Below are 22,701 nucleotides of genomic sequence, written 5' to 3' on the forward strand. Positions count from 1 at the left end.
TTTTTTTATTCCATGAACTTTAACCTGTATACTTCATATCGTCGTCCTTTTCTTATATGAGTAAATTTCATTTATTTATAATGTATCATGTTGCAATAAGACTTTATGGCTGAATAAATATATCAATATTTTGCCATATATCATATTTTGGAAAATTGAAGTACAAATGTAATTTGTAAATGATATGATGATAAAATTATTTTACGTATATAACTTTACGTACATATGTAAAACTTTCTATTTATAAGAAATATAAAAATATGTTTATTAGTACATATAGATTTATTATTTTACATCACAATTATTGCAATTTTACGTACTTCTTGCGTACTAAATTTTAGAAGATATCAGGGAATTGAATTTTAATCTTAAAGCAATCACCAGCTTATAAAAAAATATAACCACAACTTTGTTTTTAGAAAATATTAATGTAATTTATACATGTATGATGTTCTGTTCCTTCATAAAATATAAAAAAAATTAGCATAATAAATTTATTATAAAATAGAAAGTTTTCGCTAAATAAATAACTAATAAAATTATTAGCCTATTTGCATCATGGCTCTACTTAAGAGGATTGGTCTCTATCACCGCGCGCGGTTGGTCGTAGGTGCAGTAAATGACATCCGAATTCTCCATGGAGTTTATCGAAAATTTATTGTTCAAAACGATTGGTAGACAATGTTACTTCGCAAACATTGCATCTTACATTCTTTATAATTGAGGAAAAAAGAAAAAATTGTTTATTTAAAAAAATAAGAAATTAAATCATATTATTTCTCGTGGAATTATTTAAAATGGCCAATACAACAAACTGATATAGGCGAGATGCTGACAAACGGGTCAAACGTGAACTCTCATATCTGAAGAATACTCAGTGACTGAAATAAGAAGCAGTCGCAGTGCACGGATTAATCCGCGCTCAGATGCAAATGGGTTAGTATCTTCATACCTGTGGAGTTCAATGCAAGTTGTGTTTCAGCATTTTCCTTGTACGTTATATCATATGACGATAGAAACACATATAAATTAGATACTTTTATGCAATGTCCATACTTTATTTTTTAAATGAGTCGTTTAAACATATAAAAGAAGGTACTGGTAATTTAATTGTTTGAAACTTTTTTTTATTTCTCACTTATATCAAGGAATTCTTGTAAAAGCAGTAATCTGTTTATTTCGGAAAATTTACAATGAAAAATTTTATATAAAAACAATTACAACTTTCAAGCATTTTCCTACGCTTAATGGTGTGATCAAATATTTTGTCCTTACATATTAACATTTATTTTTAAAGTACCATTTATACTATATTGTTTGACGATATATATTTATTTACATATACACGCTTTATGTACATTATTCTTATATAATATACGTGAATTATTGTTTTTATTCGATCGGTTCACCTAACTGCATCGTGAAATAATTTTATCAGCTTCAGCTTTCGGCATAAGAATATTCTTATCTTCCTGGTTTTTGCACGAAAATATAAGAAACGGTATGACCAATATTTACGTGAAAAAATTACGTCGAAATGTTTATAAAAAATGCAAATCAAGTTCACAATCAATTTCTGAAAGAAAAATATAATTGAAAAAGAAGCTCATAGGAATGAGGTCTGTTGAAAGGAAGATTTTAACATCTACTTTTATAATAAAATTGTAGTATGGAACAATGAATGATCGAAATACATTCAAGAGCATTACAGAATGTGATATTCAAAAATGTTTCTTAACTGTATTTTTATAGTTGTCAGAAATTCATTTTTCGTCGCCATGTAAGGATAAAAAATAATTAGTTATCTTTAAAAATAAAACTTCACTTATAATAAATTAAATATTGAGTTTTGTTTTAATCTTGTAATGCTTGCAAATAGTTGGAGAAAATTTTCAGAAATTCCAGCCAGAAAATTTTAGTATTGTCATAAGATATCGAGTATTTTATATTCAAAATAATTTCATATTGTGTATATCGAAAATAATTCATCACAGTATACGCTGATGAGGTTCTAATCCCTATATACCTGATTCGTATCATTGTTGTATGCCCTCTTAAAACAACATATGGCATGCGAAGAGATTGTGTGTTCACGTTGCAACGTGCACTGCTTGTAGCTGCTGGAACGTTCGTTATCATTCTCCGGTTTCTTATAATTTAATTAGGTACGCTTTGCGCCATATATCACGCGTTCTGTGAGAATACATATATACACGCAACGTTAATTTGTCGCTAAAACAACGAACAGGAACTTGGACCTTAACGCTTACTAGCGTTCGTTCCCTGGTGTTCGCCGGAACTATCTAAATTTCATCCGATGCGTTCAATAATTGAAAGATGCTCCGTTAATTTGTATGCAGTGGCACGATAAAACATTTATACTGATTACTGTGAAAAAGATTTCAGATACATGTATGTATGTACAGTATTAACTTAACTGTTCGCCTTACGAAACGGACAGTGTACAATGAATATATTATATACATATAAATATCTATGTAATTGATTCTTGAAGCAATAATCGATGTACGATATCACTGTCTATTGTCTTCTAAATGTCTTCGAAACTATGTAAAACAATTCATTAAATACAAGATGCGTCGTTTGAAGGAAAGACTATCCTATGTGCGATGATTTTATTGTAGATTCAGTCACTCTTATTCTTCTTTTTAATAATGTTATGTATTTTTTGTATATATTCACTGACACTTATGCAACAAGAAAAGATTTTTACGTTTGTATAGAAATTAATTTAGTTATTTCGTAATAAGAAATTGAAAATATTATTATAGGAAGTATACTTTTAAAAGAATTAAACTATCGTGATGTTAAAGTCATAGATTGGTCCTTTATAAATTGCTTAAATAATGTTCTTAATAAATGATTAATAAATGTTCCCATTTATCTGCCATAGTTTCGATGAAGTTTAGAGGATAAGAGCCACCGAATGATCCTGGGTATTACTTTTGATGGAGATGAAGAATAGACGGAAATAAATCAGTGGATTAGGATGAAATACAAATTGAGGTAGGAGACCTAATATAATCGCGCGAAGCTCCTGAGCGAAAAATTCGAAATTGACATCTCTAAACAACTAGTTAATTAACAATAAATTGAACTAAAATATTGAGATAAAAATAACATTCTTACAATATTTAAATCGTATTTAATCTTGTACAAAAACAGCAAACGTTTAATTATAAAATTACGAAAAAAGCCATTTAATGATCTATTTAAGTGATAAAAAAATATTGATTTGATTCTCAGATGGCTATAACTCTATGTACGAATTATTCCGAATTATCCTTGTTTACAATGCTTCATAATCGTTTGACGACCATAGCTAAAGAAATTCTGGATCAGTCTCTGTTTACTCGTTTTCAAAATGAACGTAGACATTCATTTCAACTTAGTAGTAGATTATAATCGTTCTGTACGTTCGATATTCCATTTTTTTGATCACAGAAATGATATGTCTATAAAACTAAAACGTACAACGATTTGACGCGTTTTCTAAACAGCACCATCTCAGCACCAAGAATATCTATTTTAATTGTTTCAAAACATCAATCAAAAAAGATTTGTAGTGATGTTCGTGCACTAGTTTCCGGATAGTTGAAACATGGACACAGCTGGTGAAGTTTGATCAAGTACTCAAGCACGATGGAAATAAAACAACGAAACGAAAGAACGTCATCTTGATCCTCACTTGATATCATATGTACACACACTTCTAGTTTCTGTAAAACAGTTGGCGTAAGGTATCTTCATTGGACACTTGGAGATACGACTCAATTAAAACGTATGTACTATGGAAGCGGCCAGGGTAAACCAGAAAAGTCCACGGGACCACCTAAACCTGCGTCCGCCTCTAGGAGGCTCATTATCACGGCCATTGCTGCTTCGTCGTTGCCATCAGATGGCACTGGGTTCGGTGATTCGTTAATCGTCGTACCACCGATCATGTCCATCATATCTTCATCTGGTGACGCTCCTAAAACGAGGTGGATATTATGTTATACGCCACGATCATTTAAAATAGTTCGCGCGGTGTTGCTGTGCACGCTACTATTGAAATTATAACGCTATGCTAAAAATATGAGTACTATACTGAAGGTTTGATTGCTGGATGTTCGAACCTTTGCAAGATCACTAATGCTAACATCGTTTTACCATTCTTGTTTTCTTTTATCGAAATTGTTTTAAAATACAAAATAGCCCTTAGTGTTGAGATGTATAACGAAGTAAAGTATTCGCAATAAAACTAATTCATTTTGACAGGAATTAAGGATTAAAAATTTCTATTAAATACTACGTTCAATATGAAAATTCTTGAGCTATCAGAACGAACGCCCCTCACCCAATTTCGCTCAGAGAAAACCATTGTTTCGCGTTTGAGGACGATCGATCAAATTTTTGATCTCCTTTTCTCTGAGCGACCTGATCTTTTTTTTTTTTTGGTAAATCCGGCAATTACACTACACACCAAGAAAACGACTCCTTAGAGACAGTAATAGCTATGACCTTGGTCGTTCGCGATGCTGTTCAGCTGCAAGTTGTTTGCTATGTGGTTGTATGTTGGCGTAGGATTACTGCTGCTGTTGTTGCTGCCTCTGGTTGACTGCGTCATGTCTTGCACTCTCTCTGGCGATGCGGTGGTGGTGATCTGTGTCTTGTAACGAAAAGAAAATACTGTAGAAAAACATCATTAAATACATTAAATACTTTATTTAATCCTTAAAATATTTATTTGACTCTTAAATATTGTTTATTAAAATATTACAAAATAGACAATTAATGTTGAAACGTATTAAATTAAATTAAATTTATTTTAATTTAGCTGTTCTTACACAGATGATATTATCGCTTAGCTGTTATATGTATATGTATTCAAAATAGAACTACTCGATTTATAAAAATTCTCCCCCCCCCGTGTAAAAAATTAAGTTCTATAGATTAAAATAAAAATATTATTAAATATAAAAATAATGTTAAATATAATGCACAGTATATTTGAACATTATTTCCATTGCAACTCCGAATAAAGTCGATATTTCGCTTATGTCTAAGGTATACAAGGAAATGTTCTATAAATGAAAGTGTATTATTTTAGAATATTCTCATTTAATTACTTTATTAAATCGATTTGATTTAAGCTTCTATTATTGTACATATTATATAAAATATTAGTATTATATTAGGAGTGTGAATTAGTTTTGGGGACTATCAAGAATATGCTTTAGTTGTAGGTTTCAGCGGGTGCATCAAATTACAATGTGGCAAAGTGTTGATATTTATGTTTGATGTCTAGTATGTTAGAAGTAATAGACGCGTAAACAATCGAATTTTAAAAGCAGCAAAAGGGAATTTATAAATTTCTCAGTCGAAAGGTAATACTCTTTATTTGGTGAGACCAAGAAGGTGTGGACTACGAGTTGTTGAAACCGAGCGAAGCTGTTACTGAGGATCGTTATCGACAATAATTGTATAACTTGAAGCGTACTTTAAGCCAAGAATGTCCACAAATATCAAATAAACGACGCAAAGTCATTCTGTTGCGTGACAATGCACGACCACATGTTGCAATAACAGTGAAACAAACGCTGTTGCAGCTCGAATGGGAAGTCCTTCCACAACTCGCATATCCTCTAGACCTGGATCCATCGGACTACCATCTTTTCCAGTCATTGCAGCACGTACTAGAAAGTACACACTTCTCAAATCTCGAAGAAGTGTAAAATTCGTAAATGAATAGATCAATCGGAAAACTAAACCGTTCTATCGGACAGGAGACCAAATTGTAGAAGAAAGAAGGAAGAGAGAGACAGAAGGAAGGAGGAAAAGGATAAGGGAATCCAAATACAACAGACACTACAGGAACATAACCAAAGATGAGATGCCAAAATATTTGGAAGGGAGGATGAGGTGGAAGGACAGGAAAATTATAGCCAGATTCAGGTGTGGAAACGAGACCAAAGCGAAGGAATACTGGAAAGAGGAGAGAGAAAAAAGGTGCAGATTATGTGGAAGGGAGGAAGAGGACCTGAGACATGTAATAGAAGAATGTGAAATAACAGGAGGATCAAAGGACATGGAAAAAAAACTGAATGAGACTGGAGAAGGACTAATGGATTTAAGAGCAATAATAGAGAAAAGAAGGGCAAAGGCAATACAAGACAGGGTGGAATGACAGGAAGGTAGCACAGCAAGGAGGCAAAAAACCAAAGTGGCAATAATGTGTAGTCATAAGTTGCAATAGTTTGTAGTCATTAGTTTTAGATGCTAGAGGTAAGAATATGCTAAGGAGTGCAATACAAGAAATGTAAGGATTGTAAATCGAAAGTTCGTCCAAAGCCGAAAGGCACGGACTAGAATAAATAATAATAATAAATAATAATAAAAAACTAAACCGTTCTATCATTGCAGTATCCATTAGTTGCAAGATGGGCAAAAGTTGTAGAAAACGGAGGAAAATATTTTCATTAATGTAACTCCATTGATTTTCTTTAAATAAATAATAAACTTTTTAGTAAAAAAACAAAAATCTCTCGAGACCAATTCATACTCCTAATATCATTATTTCATATCAAATAGGTTCTAATTAAATTCATTTTTGTTCTTTCAAGATTGTAGTAAAGAAAATTCAATATGGTTATATATTCTGGTAGATATCGATGATAACTTTGTCATTTAAGGTATGATTGCAGATAACAAAATGACTGCAAAGATAGAATAAGCAAAAATAGAGAGATAGAATATTAAAAATGTTGCATACATTATGTACATATATATTGTTTTTACTATACGCTGGTTTTCTGTTAATAATCATTTTCTAAATGACAAAGAAATCGAGGGTGCAATTTCTGTGGCCATAACTACCTCGGTGCTTAACAAAGCAGGTTCCGGTCCTGGTCCGGGACTGCTACCGGAAGAAGAATCCTCACCGCGTCTTTGAAGATCCAAAACCTCTTCAGCTATTTGTCTCCCGATTTTACTTACCTCTACGTGACTCGAGATCAATCTCTCTAATCCACCGTTACCTAAAATTATTTTTTGAAATATTAAGACTATAAAATAGCAGAAACAATAACAGAGGAATAACGTACTAAATTAGTATAATTAACAGTATAGTTAAATATTATAATTACTAATAAATACTAATTATTAATATTATAATTACTAAGAACTAAATATTAATTTAATTATATTAGTATAATTAGTATAATTAAATACTAATTTAATTATACTAATATAATTAACAACATATATGAAATTACGAAAATTACAACAATAAGAGCTTCGACGAATATTTTTTACTTTGCCCTAATAAATGCAGTTGAATCCATTCGTTATGAATAGATTGCGGATGTTCACGCATTTATGGGATACTTAAAAGCGCAAACATACACTTCATTACTTTACATTATATGGAATAATATATGAAATATTCAAAATCTAGTACTTGTTATTAAATTGATAGATAAAATAATTCTTTGCATAGGTTCCATTTCTTCATTTCTGTTCACAAAAAAATGCATAAATATGCCCAATCTAGATATAATGGTTTTTGAAAGTATTTGAACATTCATAGGAACATTGTCTAAGATTTTGTATGGCATAGAACCGCATTAGTGGAGTACAAAACAAATACAAAAATATACGTGAAGTTACAAGATATTTCTTGCAAACATACACTTCCCAAAGGTTGCAAAATTATTTAAACGGTTTTAATATCTAATAGAACCACTTTTGCCATTAGTTATATGTTTAAAGTAACTGTTAATGCTATATTCTTTTTACCAAGTGCATATTAACAATGGGTATCTTGTAACTTTCATGTATATCTATTTTCAAACTAGTTCCAAATTTTGTTAATGTAATCATGATAATGAAATTTCCAAAGGATTTATATAACGCAAATAATTTATTCATAAAAATTTTCTACAGTAAATGTTCAAATATCTTCGTATCAAAGGATAAACAGTTACAAACTGTGTAGTTGTTATGAACTATGAATTGAATTTAGAACTAAAAGTGAAATATTTCGTCGATTTACACTATAAATTATTGTCATATGTAAATCGAAATTGGTATTTACATGGAAGGATAGGTTTCAAGGTTTTTTGTATTTTATTGTTCAGCGCAAAGCGAACGATTTATTTATATATTACATATAATTCTTATACATGAAACTGTTTTTAAAGCTTGTCTCTTTCTTTGATGATCTTCTTCATCTTTTATTAGAGAAGGATGACACAATATACATATACGTATTTATCAATGAGAATATATTCTAAAATACTGCATTGAACCGATTAATCTTTTCATATTTTTTCAGCAATATCCGACTGAAATCATGCAATTGATATATCGTGTAAATCGAGAATTAAATTTTTATTAAACATATACGTAAAATTATATCAAATATACATGTGTCTATGTATATTTTACTTACTTTGCGTAAAGTAGTCGTAATTGCCTTGAACACTAGAATCCTCAGATCTGTTTCCACTGTTTGTGATCGATCGCGAGTCACAGCTAGATACGTTTATTTCCATTAATTCGAGTGTTTTATCCGAATAATATAGAATTATTACATTACTATCAAAACTTACGAAGTAACAGAGTTTTTCGCTATTAGGTACTCAATATCTTTGGTCCATGGATTTCTGAAAGATTTCCATTCGGATTGAAGCTTCACGAAACTCGCACCTTTGGTCCTAAATCTGTATATCTAAACAGAAATATCGTTCTTGTTACAAAATTCTCATTCTCCTTAGACATAGATGCGATAATTAATCTTTAAAAGCTACCTTGGATGGAAGTTTACTGCAGAAAATCTTTTTTAAATTGAACGATTAATAAAGTTATACAAGAAGAATTAAATCTTTTATTAGTATTCGATAGTGTATGGATAAAGAAAAGAAACATTATTGTTTGCAGCAGCTACAAATAATGTTAATATTTATTATATTTAATATTGTTATAAGACGATAATATTAAAATAAAATTCACATGAGGTGTAACTTCATCCATGATAGCGTTTGAGGATTATTTTTGATATTGTTGATAATGATTCTTTATTTAACTTTATCAAATATTGTGTTTATTATAAATTTGAAATAATGATTAGGAAAGAGAAAATGTATTTTGAAACTGCCACAATAGACGCTATTCAAATAGTGTGTTCAAATAGTTCAATTCTTTGTGTGGTGACTGTTATTACGAAAACTGAATTGTTGGCAACAGAGAATTCTTTGTTTTCGAGATAGATTCAAACCTTAAAGTCAATCATTTTTGAAAAAAAAAAAAAATATATATATGTCGGAGATGAAAGGACACCGGGGCCTTCCCTTTGGAATTCTTGGGAAAATCCTCAATACTTTAGTCTTTATGATTTAACCCGATTATAATTGCCTGAGATTTGTATGTATATATGCTGACGTTACATTTCTTTCGAAAAAATATGGCCCAATAATTAGATGTCCGATTATGCCAGCCCAGACGTGATAATGCGAAAATTCAAAGTCGATTTTCTCGAAAACAAAGCCTCAAACGAAAAATTTTTATTCTATATTTTCGACTTCTCTTTTCGCGTAAAATCACCCCCTTTTCGCTTGTACCACCAGTTACCAACCACCCTGTATATTAGATGCATAATTAGTGAACTGCAAAGTTTTATAAGAATCTATATTTTTATGAAACCCAAATAAAAAAATGGAAGCCTAAGTAGAGATTTTTTTTCACTTAACACATATTTTTGGATGTCTAAATTTCACGCAAGTGCATAGAAATTCTCAGTCTAATTATTAGCTTTATCAAACGTCGCCTACTATTGGCTTTGAGTGATTTATTTAAAATTTATTAGGAGATAGAAGAGTAAATATCCAGTTGTAACAATTGAGAATGCATGTAACGGGGAATAACGACTGCATCGATAACGTAATGGAAATTAAAATTTCAAATAGTGATCATTATCATTGCAAAAGAGTCAGATAGGAAGGAGTTACATGAATGTGGTGACTTACTTGCGTGGTGGCGCACTCGGATGCTTGAAGAGCAGCTTTATGAGATTCCGCTAGATGAGGGATATCATCGTGATGATAATATTCGTACATACTCGTGCCAAGTAGCTCTTGTGGTAGGAAACCTAACACTAAAGTAGCCCTGCGAACGTTTCTTATTTATCATTAGGATTATTTAAACTTTAAACCATTATCATTATTGCTACATAGTATAACTCTATTTATCTGAACCCATCGGAGAGCAAACACTCTTATTCTCCAAAGAAACGTTTTTCTATTTTCTAGAAGGTTCTGCTAAGCAATAAATTTTTGTAGTCATAGGTACTACTACGTGATGAGAAATTTAATGCAGTTGGACTTAGTTAATCAGTATGTAGTTATAATAAATACAATGATGTGCCAATGCTTACAGCCATTGTAATTATGTACAGAAATGTATTAGATACATAATTTACTGATTTTCCCATTCAAATAAGCGAATTCAATCTGCAGGAATTAATTTAACTTGGTAATTAAAATTTTATACCAGTAAATTCTAGTTCTAATAAATGGGGTTCTGATAAATGGAATTTTATTATATTGTTAGTATTAGACTGTGGATACCTATGCAAATTCATATTTTGATGAATATAATTTTTTAAGTTGAATCTAGGTAAATAAGTATCTTACTAATTAAATCTTATAATAAGTGTTACACTATATATTTTATATATAATATTTTTAAATATTATGTAGATTGTATGCATTTTTGTACCTTACAATTTTCATCTATTGTATACAAATCTGTAGTCTAGATGTTATTGTTAATGAACCTGGTATATGTATGTATGTGTACAGAGTGTATAAAAAGTAAGTTTAAAAATCACCATTCGTTTAATTCTACACCTCTGGATCGGTGGAGATTTGTAAAAAAGAGTCTGATGCCAAATTAATCTTGAGCATGATTTTCAAGGTCAACATTTTTTTACTGCGGTGTACTCTACTCATCGCGAAGAACATAAGTTTCGAAGAAATCGTGAGTCGCATATGACGAAAGAAACTTGAAATTGGAGTGAAGCGATCATTTTAGAATTCTTTCTACTTGTAAGTGTGATTTTAGAATACGTACAAAATTAAAAGGAATATAAATCTTCTTTTTGTTGAATTATTGATATCTTTGAGTAATATGCGAAGAAAATTGTGTTTTTAATACCACCAATGAACAGAAAGGTTAATTATGTAATAGTTATAATTAAAAAATCATGTTTATAGCATAAAGCCCAAACAATATTCGTATTATAGGTAAATAATATTTTATAAATCATATTCAGAAGCGATATATAGGTTGGAATGCTCATACATATAACGTACAAATGTGAAATAAGTTGGTTGATAAATTCAATATTAAGCAGTTAACGAGTTAACTTGTCAAACAATATGAACAGTATATTTAAATGCAGACGAAAATTTAATAAGTCTCGCTCAATTTCTATCCAGGAATCACCCTGCAGATCTCACAAAGGATATAACCTAACAAACACGAAGATGGTATCCCGCTGGGGGTAGCCATCTACATGATAATCAAACAGTTAAAAAATTCTACCAAATGTCCAAATTGGATAAATTGTGAATGTAAAGAATTAAATAAATCCGAAACAAAACAGTACTAAAAATGATAATTTTAGACAGCGTTGCTAATGATTTTCGATGTTGAAACAACATTAAAACCGGAGAAAAGAAACAAAATTTGAATACAAATTATAAAAATTGGATAAAAATTATATAAAAAGTACATCAACTATTTTCCAAGAAATTAAGTATTATGATTTAACATTTTACGCAAAAATAATAATATAGATACGTTAAGTGTTCTAAGGTACACATATAAGAATTATCGTTGAAATATTTATTATCATTTACCTCTGGTCGACGAAGAGAAATTTGCCATCCATCGCGTGTCTCGAGACGAACTTTATCGGTCTCAAACGTGGCTTTTTAGGCAAAGATGTAGGTAACGTTGACTGTAACCGACCAACTGCTACTAAACACGACAGATTGCAAGCTTCTCCATCTCCGTCACCTTCGTGTTCTTCGAGGTCGATTTTTGCAGGCGCCCAGGACTTCAGATATCCAGTACATTGTATTACACAATATTTCCAGTCTGTAAAAATATGCGACAGGATTCATTTATTGGAATTATTATATACGGTATACAATATTATTAGTTTGTACGATTTTAAACTGTATCTTCCTTTGATATTTAATGTTACGTACACGCAGCATTGCATCTTCATAATTTATTAACTAATTAAATGGTAGATATTTTTGTTTCTGATAAAATTAATTCTCAATTTTAGCAGATAGTTCTTTGCGCAAAAACATTCAAAAAGATGTGTTTCTAATTTTAATGATTAACGAAAAATGATTTTCAAAGGACTCATAGAACAAACTGATATAAAGTTATGTAAAGTTGACAATTCATTTTCCTTAAGAGATTGAATTCTCGTAATATTTATAAAGATTTATGAGATTGATAGAAAATTTATTCTTTTCTTGAGATTGAAAACTTAGTTGCATATTATTTCTATGAAGAATGAAAGATGAACGGTATACGCAAGATGTTTTTTACTTTATTTGATTAAATATATGATCTGTGGTTATTATTGAGAAAAGTTAAGTTGGCATGATCGCTAGTTACTACAAGCTAAGTTGGTACGACTTTTAACGACGCTCTTTTGTCTTAGAAGTCGACCACGTGTTAATAGACTAAGTGTATCCTGTGTGTTAAGATGTGTTGTACGAGGCGGAGAAATATAGAAAGATAAATCGAATCTGTGTGAATCGATTAATTATCAACCCCAAACCTACATTAATTAACAGTTATGAAGAAGGAAAAAATATTATATAAACATAGGTCGTTTGAAGCTTTATTAAAAGGCTATAAAAAGAATACCGAATAGGAGAGGAATAACTACTATTACTATGCAATATAATTAATGTAATCAGTAGTTATTAACACCCCCTTTCAAAATGTTCAACGTTTACATTTATAAAATTGACAATGGTACAAAATCGAACTTATTACTCTATAAAGTTTGTATTAATTTTAATTTGTTCTGTTTTAGTAAATCTTCCTGTTTTATTTCAATGAATTTAGTTAAGTTTTAGTAAATAATCAATTGTTTCGTACTAATTCACCATGTATATAAATAATAAATTCGCGATAGATGCCTCATACCATGAAATATTATCCTTTTTATTTTTGTTATAATTTCTGAATATTTTTCTTATTTATATAAGTTATATTCTTTTCTTACTTATACCCACAGAACATATGAAAAACATAATCTGGGAGAAGCTGAAACGTTATGTATGAATTCAAAGAAACAGAAGTCGCGGAGAGTGAATAGTGATAGCGCGATAGTTTATTTGAATCATTAAAACGACGACATCCTTTAGTCAATCTTCCTACGATTGTATTTATTCAAATAGTTTGCTCATTCATTGTAACATCTTTGAGAAAATGGCCTGAAAGTTTTTGCGAACATGAACCAACTATTTATTTATTCTAATTTTACGATTTCTTTTTTCAATTTATATTCTAAAACATACCTTTGTTATCATTTTTATGACATAACAAAGAATTAGCTATAGTTATAAATAATTACTTTGACAGACTTGAATTTTAGTTGTTTGTATGCAAATGATTAATGGCATCTAATTGTTTACAGCAAAACTAGTTTATAATATTTAATGAAGTCAGCCTTTTTAATTTTAATTGTAGATGTATTTCAAAAGTAAAGTCACTCGGCAATTAAAAAGCCTGTTTTAAAAATGAAAATAGACATGTACATTCAACTAATAATGAGTAGTAAATTATGGTATTATGTAAAACAAAAACTTGACAAGAGATATCGCAACAACTGTTAAATTGTAAGACAACACTTTTATTTTTAGTATTAATCATAATAATATGGATGCTTCTATCACTTTTGATTAGTGTTAAACCAGAATACAAAAAACAGAAGATCTGCATTGCAAACAGTAATAATATGATAGAAATTCTTAAATATTTAAAATTATCATCAATTTCTTTAGTTACAAGTATATAATCTTACTTCTACTGTGCTATAATTGCCAGAAAGAAACAATTTTTATTATAGAATATATAGAGTTTATGATCTCATATGTGGGATTATGGGATATATGGAAAATTTGTATTCACTATAGATTGTATAATGAAATACATTTCTTGAAAAAATTGTATAAAGAACACGAATAATATGTATTTATAAATATTTTAGTTAAAGGAATATAAGAACTTAAATAGTTAAAGAAACAGCATTTATATGAAAATACCTTATGTCCTCTTTAAGAAATTCTTTCTGTTTTGCTGGCTATTACACTTATTATACTTCTAATTTATTTTACAGAATTCATACTTTCTTAATCTTGGAAAGCATTTATATGAAAATACCTTATCTCTTCTTTAAGGATTCTTTCTGTTTTCCTAGCTATTATACTTATTATACTTCTAATTTATTTTACATAATTCATAATTTCTTAATCTTGAAAAGTAGAATACATATTTGTATATGGCAAAAAATATAAAGTAGTGAAAAAGAATGAAAGGAGAAGATATGTAAAGCGATTCTTTTACCCGGCTTTGAAGTAGTGTCCACTTTTCGCCTTTGATAAATCACGCGGCAAATATTCAAGTCGTAAGATCTTAGGATTGATGACAAAGGACTAGCGATACTGTACATATTTCATTGATATGTTTTTAACATTCTTTCTCAGCAATACATATCTTTAACAGTTATGATTTTATTTATATTTCATTCTTTTTTATATAAAAGAATAAAATAACCTCTTGTTAAAATTACTAGAAGTATATGTATACAATTCTGTACGAATAGGTTTTTCAAAATTGTTGTCGTCGTATCTTTTACTTCCAGAGTTATCAATTTTGAGTGTATAAATATACGTACATGTAAATAGAAACATACCTTACCATGTTTGTAAATAAAAATAAAATAGAATAAATATACAATGTAGTATAAAATTGGATTGAAGTGTAAGAAATAAGTTGGCACGTATAATTATTATTTTACTTTGACGAAGGACAGTGTAAATCTTGCAGAAGTCCCCCGATATATTCCTGATTAATTGTAAGAAAGAATATACATTTAGTAATTGTAATCTAATTATTTTATAGCGCTTTATAACGCATAAATACTTACCGACATTTTGTTGCTTTTTTCGTCGATGACATCCGCCAGCAGTATCAGTCTCCTCTTTCACTTGTAATTCACTGCAACGAACCCCTTCGACTTTTCGTTTCATTCTACAGAAAAAAGATCTTCGTGCACCAGGACATAATCTTGATACACCCTGAGGCACATCAGTTTTCACCGGTAACATCGCTAAAACAATGTTAAACAAATTTGAATATATTATTCTTTAATGCTAATTCATTTGTCTAATATTGTACTTTGTTTAAAAGGTAAGGTTAGAAAATAGTTTGAGAAAGATAGAAAAAGGCAATCGTGAAACATAGTATTATAGAATTTCACATCTTAAATGTCATTATGCATGACGCGAATACTAATATTTATTTCCTCTAAGAAACCGAAGACGCGTGCTTATCGTGTCTGATCTTAGAAATGCAAGAAATTTTGACTGGCAAAGAAATAATTATTTTCTATATCGTTCATTCTGAATTCCTCGTTATTTTATTATCCTGTCAAGGAGTTAAAATTGGCGATTTAGGTATTTACTTCGTGTCTCACTCAATTACAATTTTTCAGGTTATGATTTTATCTTGTTACATAATTTTATTGCATTCATGTTTTCAGGTTACTCGAAAAGATTTCGACATTTTCTTGAGTTTAAATCAATTTCACGAAGGAAGACATATACCTGTTTTTATAAGCAAAACGTATAAAAGAAGTTAAAGAAGACTGCATAAAGAAAAAATTAATTCTATTTAAACGAAGATGCGATAACGAACACGTATCTGTTAGTATTTTATTTGAATTCTGTGAAACATTATATTTTTGAATATAATCATATCAAAATTTCGATGACTGTGTTACAGAGAATGATAAAATCCGTTTTCAAAAATATGAAGCTGCTTTCGTTTCCTTTTTCTATTCACGACCGTATTGTCGCGTGCAAATATCAAGTTCTTCGCATAATTTCCCGAGGGGAAATGTTACGTGTGCATGATGCGTGTCGCATATTTGTAGTTAAATCGGCCTTGACAGAAGGAAGAAATGTAAAGTTCGAAGACGTGATTCATATAAGCAAATATTAAGTCGATAGGTAAATGCATATTAATCTACACCCGGAAGGCCGAAAGATGTGGCGTAGGTGGATTGGGGTTAGGGTTGGTGTTGGGTTAGGCTGTCTATAGTGTTTCCAAATTTTAAACTTACAACGCTTATTATGTAAAATTCTGCGAATATAACTTTAGTTTTGTATTAGTATGTTTTGTTTTAATGTGCGTGTTAATTATTATTTATTATTATTTAAACTTTAATTCGTTTTATCACTATGTTTTATTGCTATGTTCTACCTAATTTTCCTATAAATTACAAAAATGTAGGATGCTCTCTGACGTGAAGACATTATACTGACACACCATTGCTATGTTTCAAATAATAATTTTTTCAAAAAATATATATACATTGCTTTTTAAATGACGTATGTAGTTTTATATAGAAATATTTCTTTTTATTATTAGAACACTTGTAAAATTTCTAAACTTTTTATATTAATGCTATATTGTAACTTGAGTTTAATTCGAATTTGATTAAAAATTCTGATATTGAAATTTATTATTAAATAAATGTCCATCTATCACATATAGGTATACATATGTAGCGGCACATGAGCTAGAGGACAATTGTAATCATGTTGTTGTTTTGTCTCGGAGTATCAATATCTTTATGATACACATAATTGTGGTAGATGCAAGTACCACAAAAAGTTTATTTATACAAAAATCACTAATAGAAAATTAATAATCTGCAATGGTGTGATACAATTCGAAACATTCTGGTAAATGTAAGGGAACTTTGCACTTCTTACACTCTCACGTTGTTCCTCTACGTTTTTTATTTTTTTGGCAAATTCTACAAGGTTTTCACGGTCTTAATTTTGATGCTGTTGGGTCAATGTGTTTTGAAACATGAGCCCAATGCTTCGCGTGCAGTCTCTCTGGCATACCTCCGGAAGATAATTGTCCTCGTTCTCTATAATTCGGTTTTGTGAGGATACTTCTCTAGAATTTATGAAAATAAATTTCGATGCGCGAATGTGACCAAGAATAACTTGAAACTGATCACGATACGAAGAGATAATAAGAATGTATCACGAGCCTTGTCTGTGCTATTTGTGGTGGGGCAAATTACAAACCGCGACCGTCGTACTACGAGCGATGCCCGTAATATTTACGATTGAGCCGATCATCGTACTACACAAGTCGTGCTTGTTTACGTTTTCGGCCCAAAATTCTCGAACGTAAATCGTAGGTTAAGGGGTTAATGTTGTATACAATCTTTTCTTTAGTCAATCCGTATTCGTCACTTTCCATAATACATCGCATGCATCATAGTTATGAAATTAATCTCTTGTTAAACCGTAATGGTGTTATACTCCAACCAGCTAATTCCCTTTCTTAAGAATGTTCCTCTACAATTTGAAAACAATTAGAAGTGTTGTTTTCTTTCGTTCACGAGACAATTTGAAAATTTTTAATACGCAACTGGTTACTTTAAAATTTTTTTACTTTGAATTCTATAAAACTATACCAAATAGGTATTTCTTGTTAATAAGTTTGATTGCGACATGAAAATATTGTAAATATAGTTCAAAAAAATAGTTTACCTTGTCTTGTCTAATCTAATGTATAAGCATGATTCACGATTCCAGTTCATTATAAATGTAAATTATAACAGAGAAGATAATAGAAGATAATAGATTTTGAAAAAAGGATCCATAAGAGAAAACAGCGAATTAAGTAAATTGTATTGAAAGTTCTAGTTCTAATCTTTTAACCTTAGCTACATTTGAATTTACAATTAAGAACATTGTTCTTCCTATATTTACAAAATAAATACAATAATTTGACTAGTTGACGAGAAAATACTTTCGACATTTATGTTTGCCATAGATTTAGAAGCCCTTTCTTCAGGAAGCTTTACAATTGTACTTTTCCTGTAAATGTGTGTAATGTACATGGTAATAATTATGTACATTATATTTAATTGGTTTCAATAATTACCCTTTCATATTCGTTGAAATAATCTATTTGAATAATTTATGTAATCACCAGACTAAATGGTCTTTGATATAAACAACAGGTAAAAGCTTACATAGAATATAGAGACTACGAAAAGTTCTAAGATTTCAAATTGATTATTTAACTCTCTATTACTACCTATACCTAAGCTCCATTATATAAAATTATTGTCACAAACATAAACAAATGTTACGACACACATGTAACGTCAATCACATCTCAACCTACATCAGAGATAAGACATCGTCTCCGAGCTTCGCATTCCTTTCCACACATCACCACCTTATCATCATAGGCTACACCAAAGCTATGACACACCTTAGTCTACATCATAGATAAGACATCGACCCCTGACCTTCGAACACTTCTCCACATCACAACCTACACCGAGCCCCTCAACGTCCTCAAACCAAAAATGTATATAAGTCGAGACTTTAGACAGCTCGGGCAGTTCTTGTTCTTGTTCTGGTTCCTGTTCCTGCACAGCCCCTTTCTCCGGTTCAGTGTCATTCTATTTCTTGTAAGTGTCAAAATTATAATAAAGTTCGATGGAAGAAAATTAATAGTTGGGTTACGACTCAGCCTTCTTTTCTTTTATCATCTAACCCTGAAGTTTACGCGACACACACATGACGAACAGACACTTCTTTTATATACCTTCTAGAATTTTTTACAATATTTATGCATTCGCTGTTAAACCAGAAGTTTGATATGATTGTACGTTATTATAAATCTATATACTTCACTTTTGTTAAAAACGGACGAGACTCGGTATTATTAGGTCGAATAACAAATTTTTGCGAACTGAATATGAATTTTCGAGTTCCAAATTGAATCCTTTTTCGTCTGAAAATAGTATCTTTCTCCATTTCTTTTTCCAATGCACTCTTCCTTTTGCAAAGTGTAAAGGTTCTACTTCATGTTTTGTTGTTAACGAAGGTTTCTTTTTCAATTTTAGCCTCTCAATATTTTTGCAGGATAGTAGAACTCGACGAACACTTGAAACACTGGCACTAACATTAGATTTCTCCATTATTTGCTTCGTTGTTAACTGCGAGTTGGAAGCTACACGCAAAATTGCTCGCTTATCACAATCGGATAACGATGACGGCCGACCAGTACTTTCCTTTTTGCCATAATCTTCAACATTTTTTAAAAAATTGTGTATCACTCTACGACTTCTTTTTATTACTTTCGATATTTTTGCTACTGATAACCGTTGCTGTTTTAGTTCAAGAATTTGCTTTTTTCCAGACTCGTTTAATCTTTCTCCGCGTCCCATAGTTACAAATTTATATAATATTGTACTGTAATCTTTACTCGTGAATAGATCATGAACTACTGAGCAATTTCTAAACATATTAACAGAGTGTGCTATCATTTCGACGTTAGTATTGTAGNTATCGTGGACGAGGGGCCTGGGGGATGTCGTGCGAATTATAAACAAGCGGTTGTTGAGCATGTGCGTGGTGGGATTAAGACAAAAGATATGAGGCTAAGACAGAAGATAAGGGGTTGCTAAGGGACATAAACGAATTAACAACAGTATAAGTTGAAAAGCCAGAGAGTGCAAACTGCGTTGTCGAGATAGTGTTGCTAGTGTTTTTGAGAGAGGGTTGAATCCGTGGTGACAGGAGTTACTAACTAATTATCTAGTTGTCTTAATTATAATATGTTGTTGCGATTAGTTCATGTTAAATAACAATCGTTTACTGTTTAATCGATTTATTGTAAATAAACTAATTATAATGGTTTACGATACTACAGTATGGAACAGTTTTTCTTTGCTGTATACAAACATCTACGACATTGTGACTTATTTCCAGCAAGCTGCATATTCTGAGCTCATAATATTTTGATATACGTTACAGATGAAAAACTTTACACGCGTCATTGAGAAATTAAAAATAGCACAGCTGGGCTAAGAGTGTATATTAACGCTCTCTATTTATATTATGTTGAAAAAGTTGTTGCCGCTCATTTCCGCCTTGGTATTTACTTGTAAGCAGGAGATTATGTTCGTACACTCTGCGGCACAATTATACAGGGCAAAAAGGACATGTAAAAGATTCTCTTTGCAACTCCATTGTTCATAAATTAACGTGTAATTCTCTAGCAATAACAGTAAAAGACAAAAGTTGATGAGTAGAAAAATTAAATCAAAAGAATCTAAGCGAAATAACAATGAAAATGACCTTTGCTTACCTACACATACTGTTACGAGAAATACGAGGGGAAATATATAAATGACAATTGCGTATGAGATTATGAAGGCACTCGACAACATAAGTACCGCCACTCGACACTAACTAACAACGGACAACGGCAGCGCAGTGGTTAGCGCCTTAAAAAAAAAAATAAATAACAAAAGAAAGAGCTTCAGAACGGCCAATCTTAAATCCCCCGCCGTGTAAAATAGTGTAAATACTATAAACATTGTAAATATTGTAAATAATTATACCGGACACCCCTCCTTTCCCCACCTCTTGCTCCCTCCTCCATCCATTCCCAAAATACCGTAGACTACCGAACTGACCTGTTTTTACGACCAGGTTTTCAGGACAGAAATAAGAAGAAAAATAAACAATATCATATATAAGCACCGCTCTACAGCGGCTTAAATCTAATTTATAATTGCAACGCTAAAAAACAAAATGTAACCCCGACACACAAATATTGTATGGCTATGTCGTACCGTCACGTATCGGTACTTTTGCCTAAAACAACCTTCAACCGAAATTCATTGTTTATTGTGAATAACATACTATGTAATACTCATTTTTCTGGACAATAAACGTTATTAAAAAAAAAAAAGTGGTTAGCGCCTTAGGTTACGAACGTTCGGAACCCGGGATCGAATGCCCAGCAACCGAAGTTCGATTTTTCTTCCACGATTCTTAAATAGGAAGAAAATACAGCAGTACCACCTACACCCCCCAGCAGCGACATCTATAGCCAACTACAACTAATATCCGGACAACATATATATACACCTCAAGATATAGTGCATAAGACGCGACGAATGGACATTACGATTGACTATGGATATGAGGAATTTGACGAGGGTGTACGGGATTTTTGAGAATTTACTCAGTTCATGGACCGAAATCGAAAGAAGAAGAAATTTTATCTTATCGTTAATTTGATTTACTATGTTTGATCTGATGAATTCCATTTTTGTTATCTTATGTTTATTATGAAAGAATTTAATAAATGCGATTAGACAATTTTCTCGTAAATTAAAATGTTACAAACTTTCAAACTGAATTTTCAGTATTCGGCTTTGTATAAATTTCTTACGTTATTTTATTCTTCAATAATAAAGCCAGGTTACTATAAGCAAGAATATTGCAAAACCAAGTCACACGCACACACACATGTATATATACATAATTTCGACCAATTACTTTATTCGAATCTTTATTCGAAACGCAATGGATGGCAGATACTCGCGTGTCATTTGCATACAAATCTTGCAATTACCGGCATTCTTACGGTGTTACCGTTATAATGACGCTTCGACACTTGATCAATTAGCCATCAAAAGTGTCAGCGAATGCGCGATACCGACCATTTTCCAGCTCAGTCCCCGGTTTATTAATTCCTTTGCAACAAGCATCGATGATTAACGACCGTGAGACCTCGTCTCAAAGTACTCCGCGCGTAAATCGTACCAGCACGTAACATCCTCGAGATCCTGGCCGCACATAAGCAGTACCGCTTTTCTCTCCTTTAAACGAGTTTCTTTCGTAAGCCGCTTATCTCGCGGCGCTAATTCGAAGATGTTTATCGACAGGCAGATGCTGCCGAACGACTGACATTTATCAGAATGTAACTCGCATTGACGAGCAACAAGTACTTAACGGTCCTGGAACCGACCGAGGGAATGTCGAAAGGTGTCATAATTAATGGATTCGTGAGGGGAAAGTGGACGCATGTGGTTGACTGATAAAAATTATTTCGTCAGGATTGTGATATTTTTGAAGGAGCATTAATTTCTCGCCTTTAACGTGCTTCTTATTTCTCTAAAATGTTTCTCAGTAATATATCGAGTTGATCGGAAGTTTTGTAGCGATTTAAGGAAAACCTGTAAGCAATGTGAGCTTCATAGAGACCAAATTGACCAATTAGACTTTTTGTACATTTGTCAATTTTACTATAGAAGAACTCCATTTATCTGAATTAATCGGGGCATAAGCAATGTAGATAATAGTAGTTCATTGATTCTCACCATTACGTATGATCTTTCGTTTATGATAGGAGTTTACGTTCAAATAATTTGATCTAATCATCAGGAGTACATTTATGGATACTAATTAAGATTTCGTTCTAATAAAAAGAAATCTACTATATTAATCATAAGAGTATATGAATATTAAAAATATACAA

At 31.2% G+C, this 22,701-nt stretch overlaps 1 protein-coding gene across 4 annotated transcripts in view; it reads right to left on the reverse strand.

The window, feature by feature from the left end:
• Positions 1-1,151: 1,151 nt before the first annotated feature.
• The window catches only part of LOC122568873 (protein cycle), a 120,801-nt gene continuing 99,251 nt past the window's right edge, over positions 1,152-22,701 (reverse strand). For 3 of the 4 annotated variants that reach the window (XM_043729124.1, XM_043729121.1, XM_043729123.1), the window contains 8 exons: positions 15,248-15,430; positions 11,925-12,165; positions 10,029-10,167; positions 8,616-8,734; positions 8,456-8,538; positions 6,880-7,040; positions 4,525-4,672; positions 1,152-3,994 (listed from right to left, as the gene is read on the reverse strand). In XM_043729124.1, the coding sequence (XP_043585059.1) occupies positions 3,810-3,994; positions 4,525-4,672; positions 6,880-7,040; positions 8,456-8,538; positions 8,616-8,734; positions 10,029-10,167; positions 11,925-12,165; positions 15,248-15,430 (1,259 nt within the window). In that variant the 3' untranslated portion in view covers positions 1,152-3,809. Of the gene's footprint in view, positions 3,995-4,524; positions 4,673-6,879; positions 7,041-8,128; positions 8,349-8,455; positions 8,539-8,615; positions 8,735-10,028; positions 10,168-11,924; positions 12,166-15,247; positions 15,431-22,701 lie in introns of those variants that run through there. The other variant, XM_043729125.1, reaches the window with a different exon arrangement.

The sequence above is a fragment of the Bombus pyrosoma genome, linkage group LG7, assembly GCF_014825855.1.
Source record: "Bombus pyrosoma isolate SC7728 linkage group LG7, ASM1482585v1, whole genome shotgun sequence".
NCBI classification, from domain to species: Eukaryota; Metazoa; Arthropoda; class Insecta; order Hymenoptera; family Apidae; genus Bombus; species Bombus pyrosoma.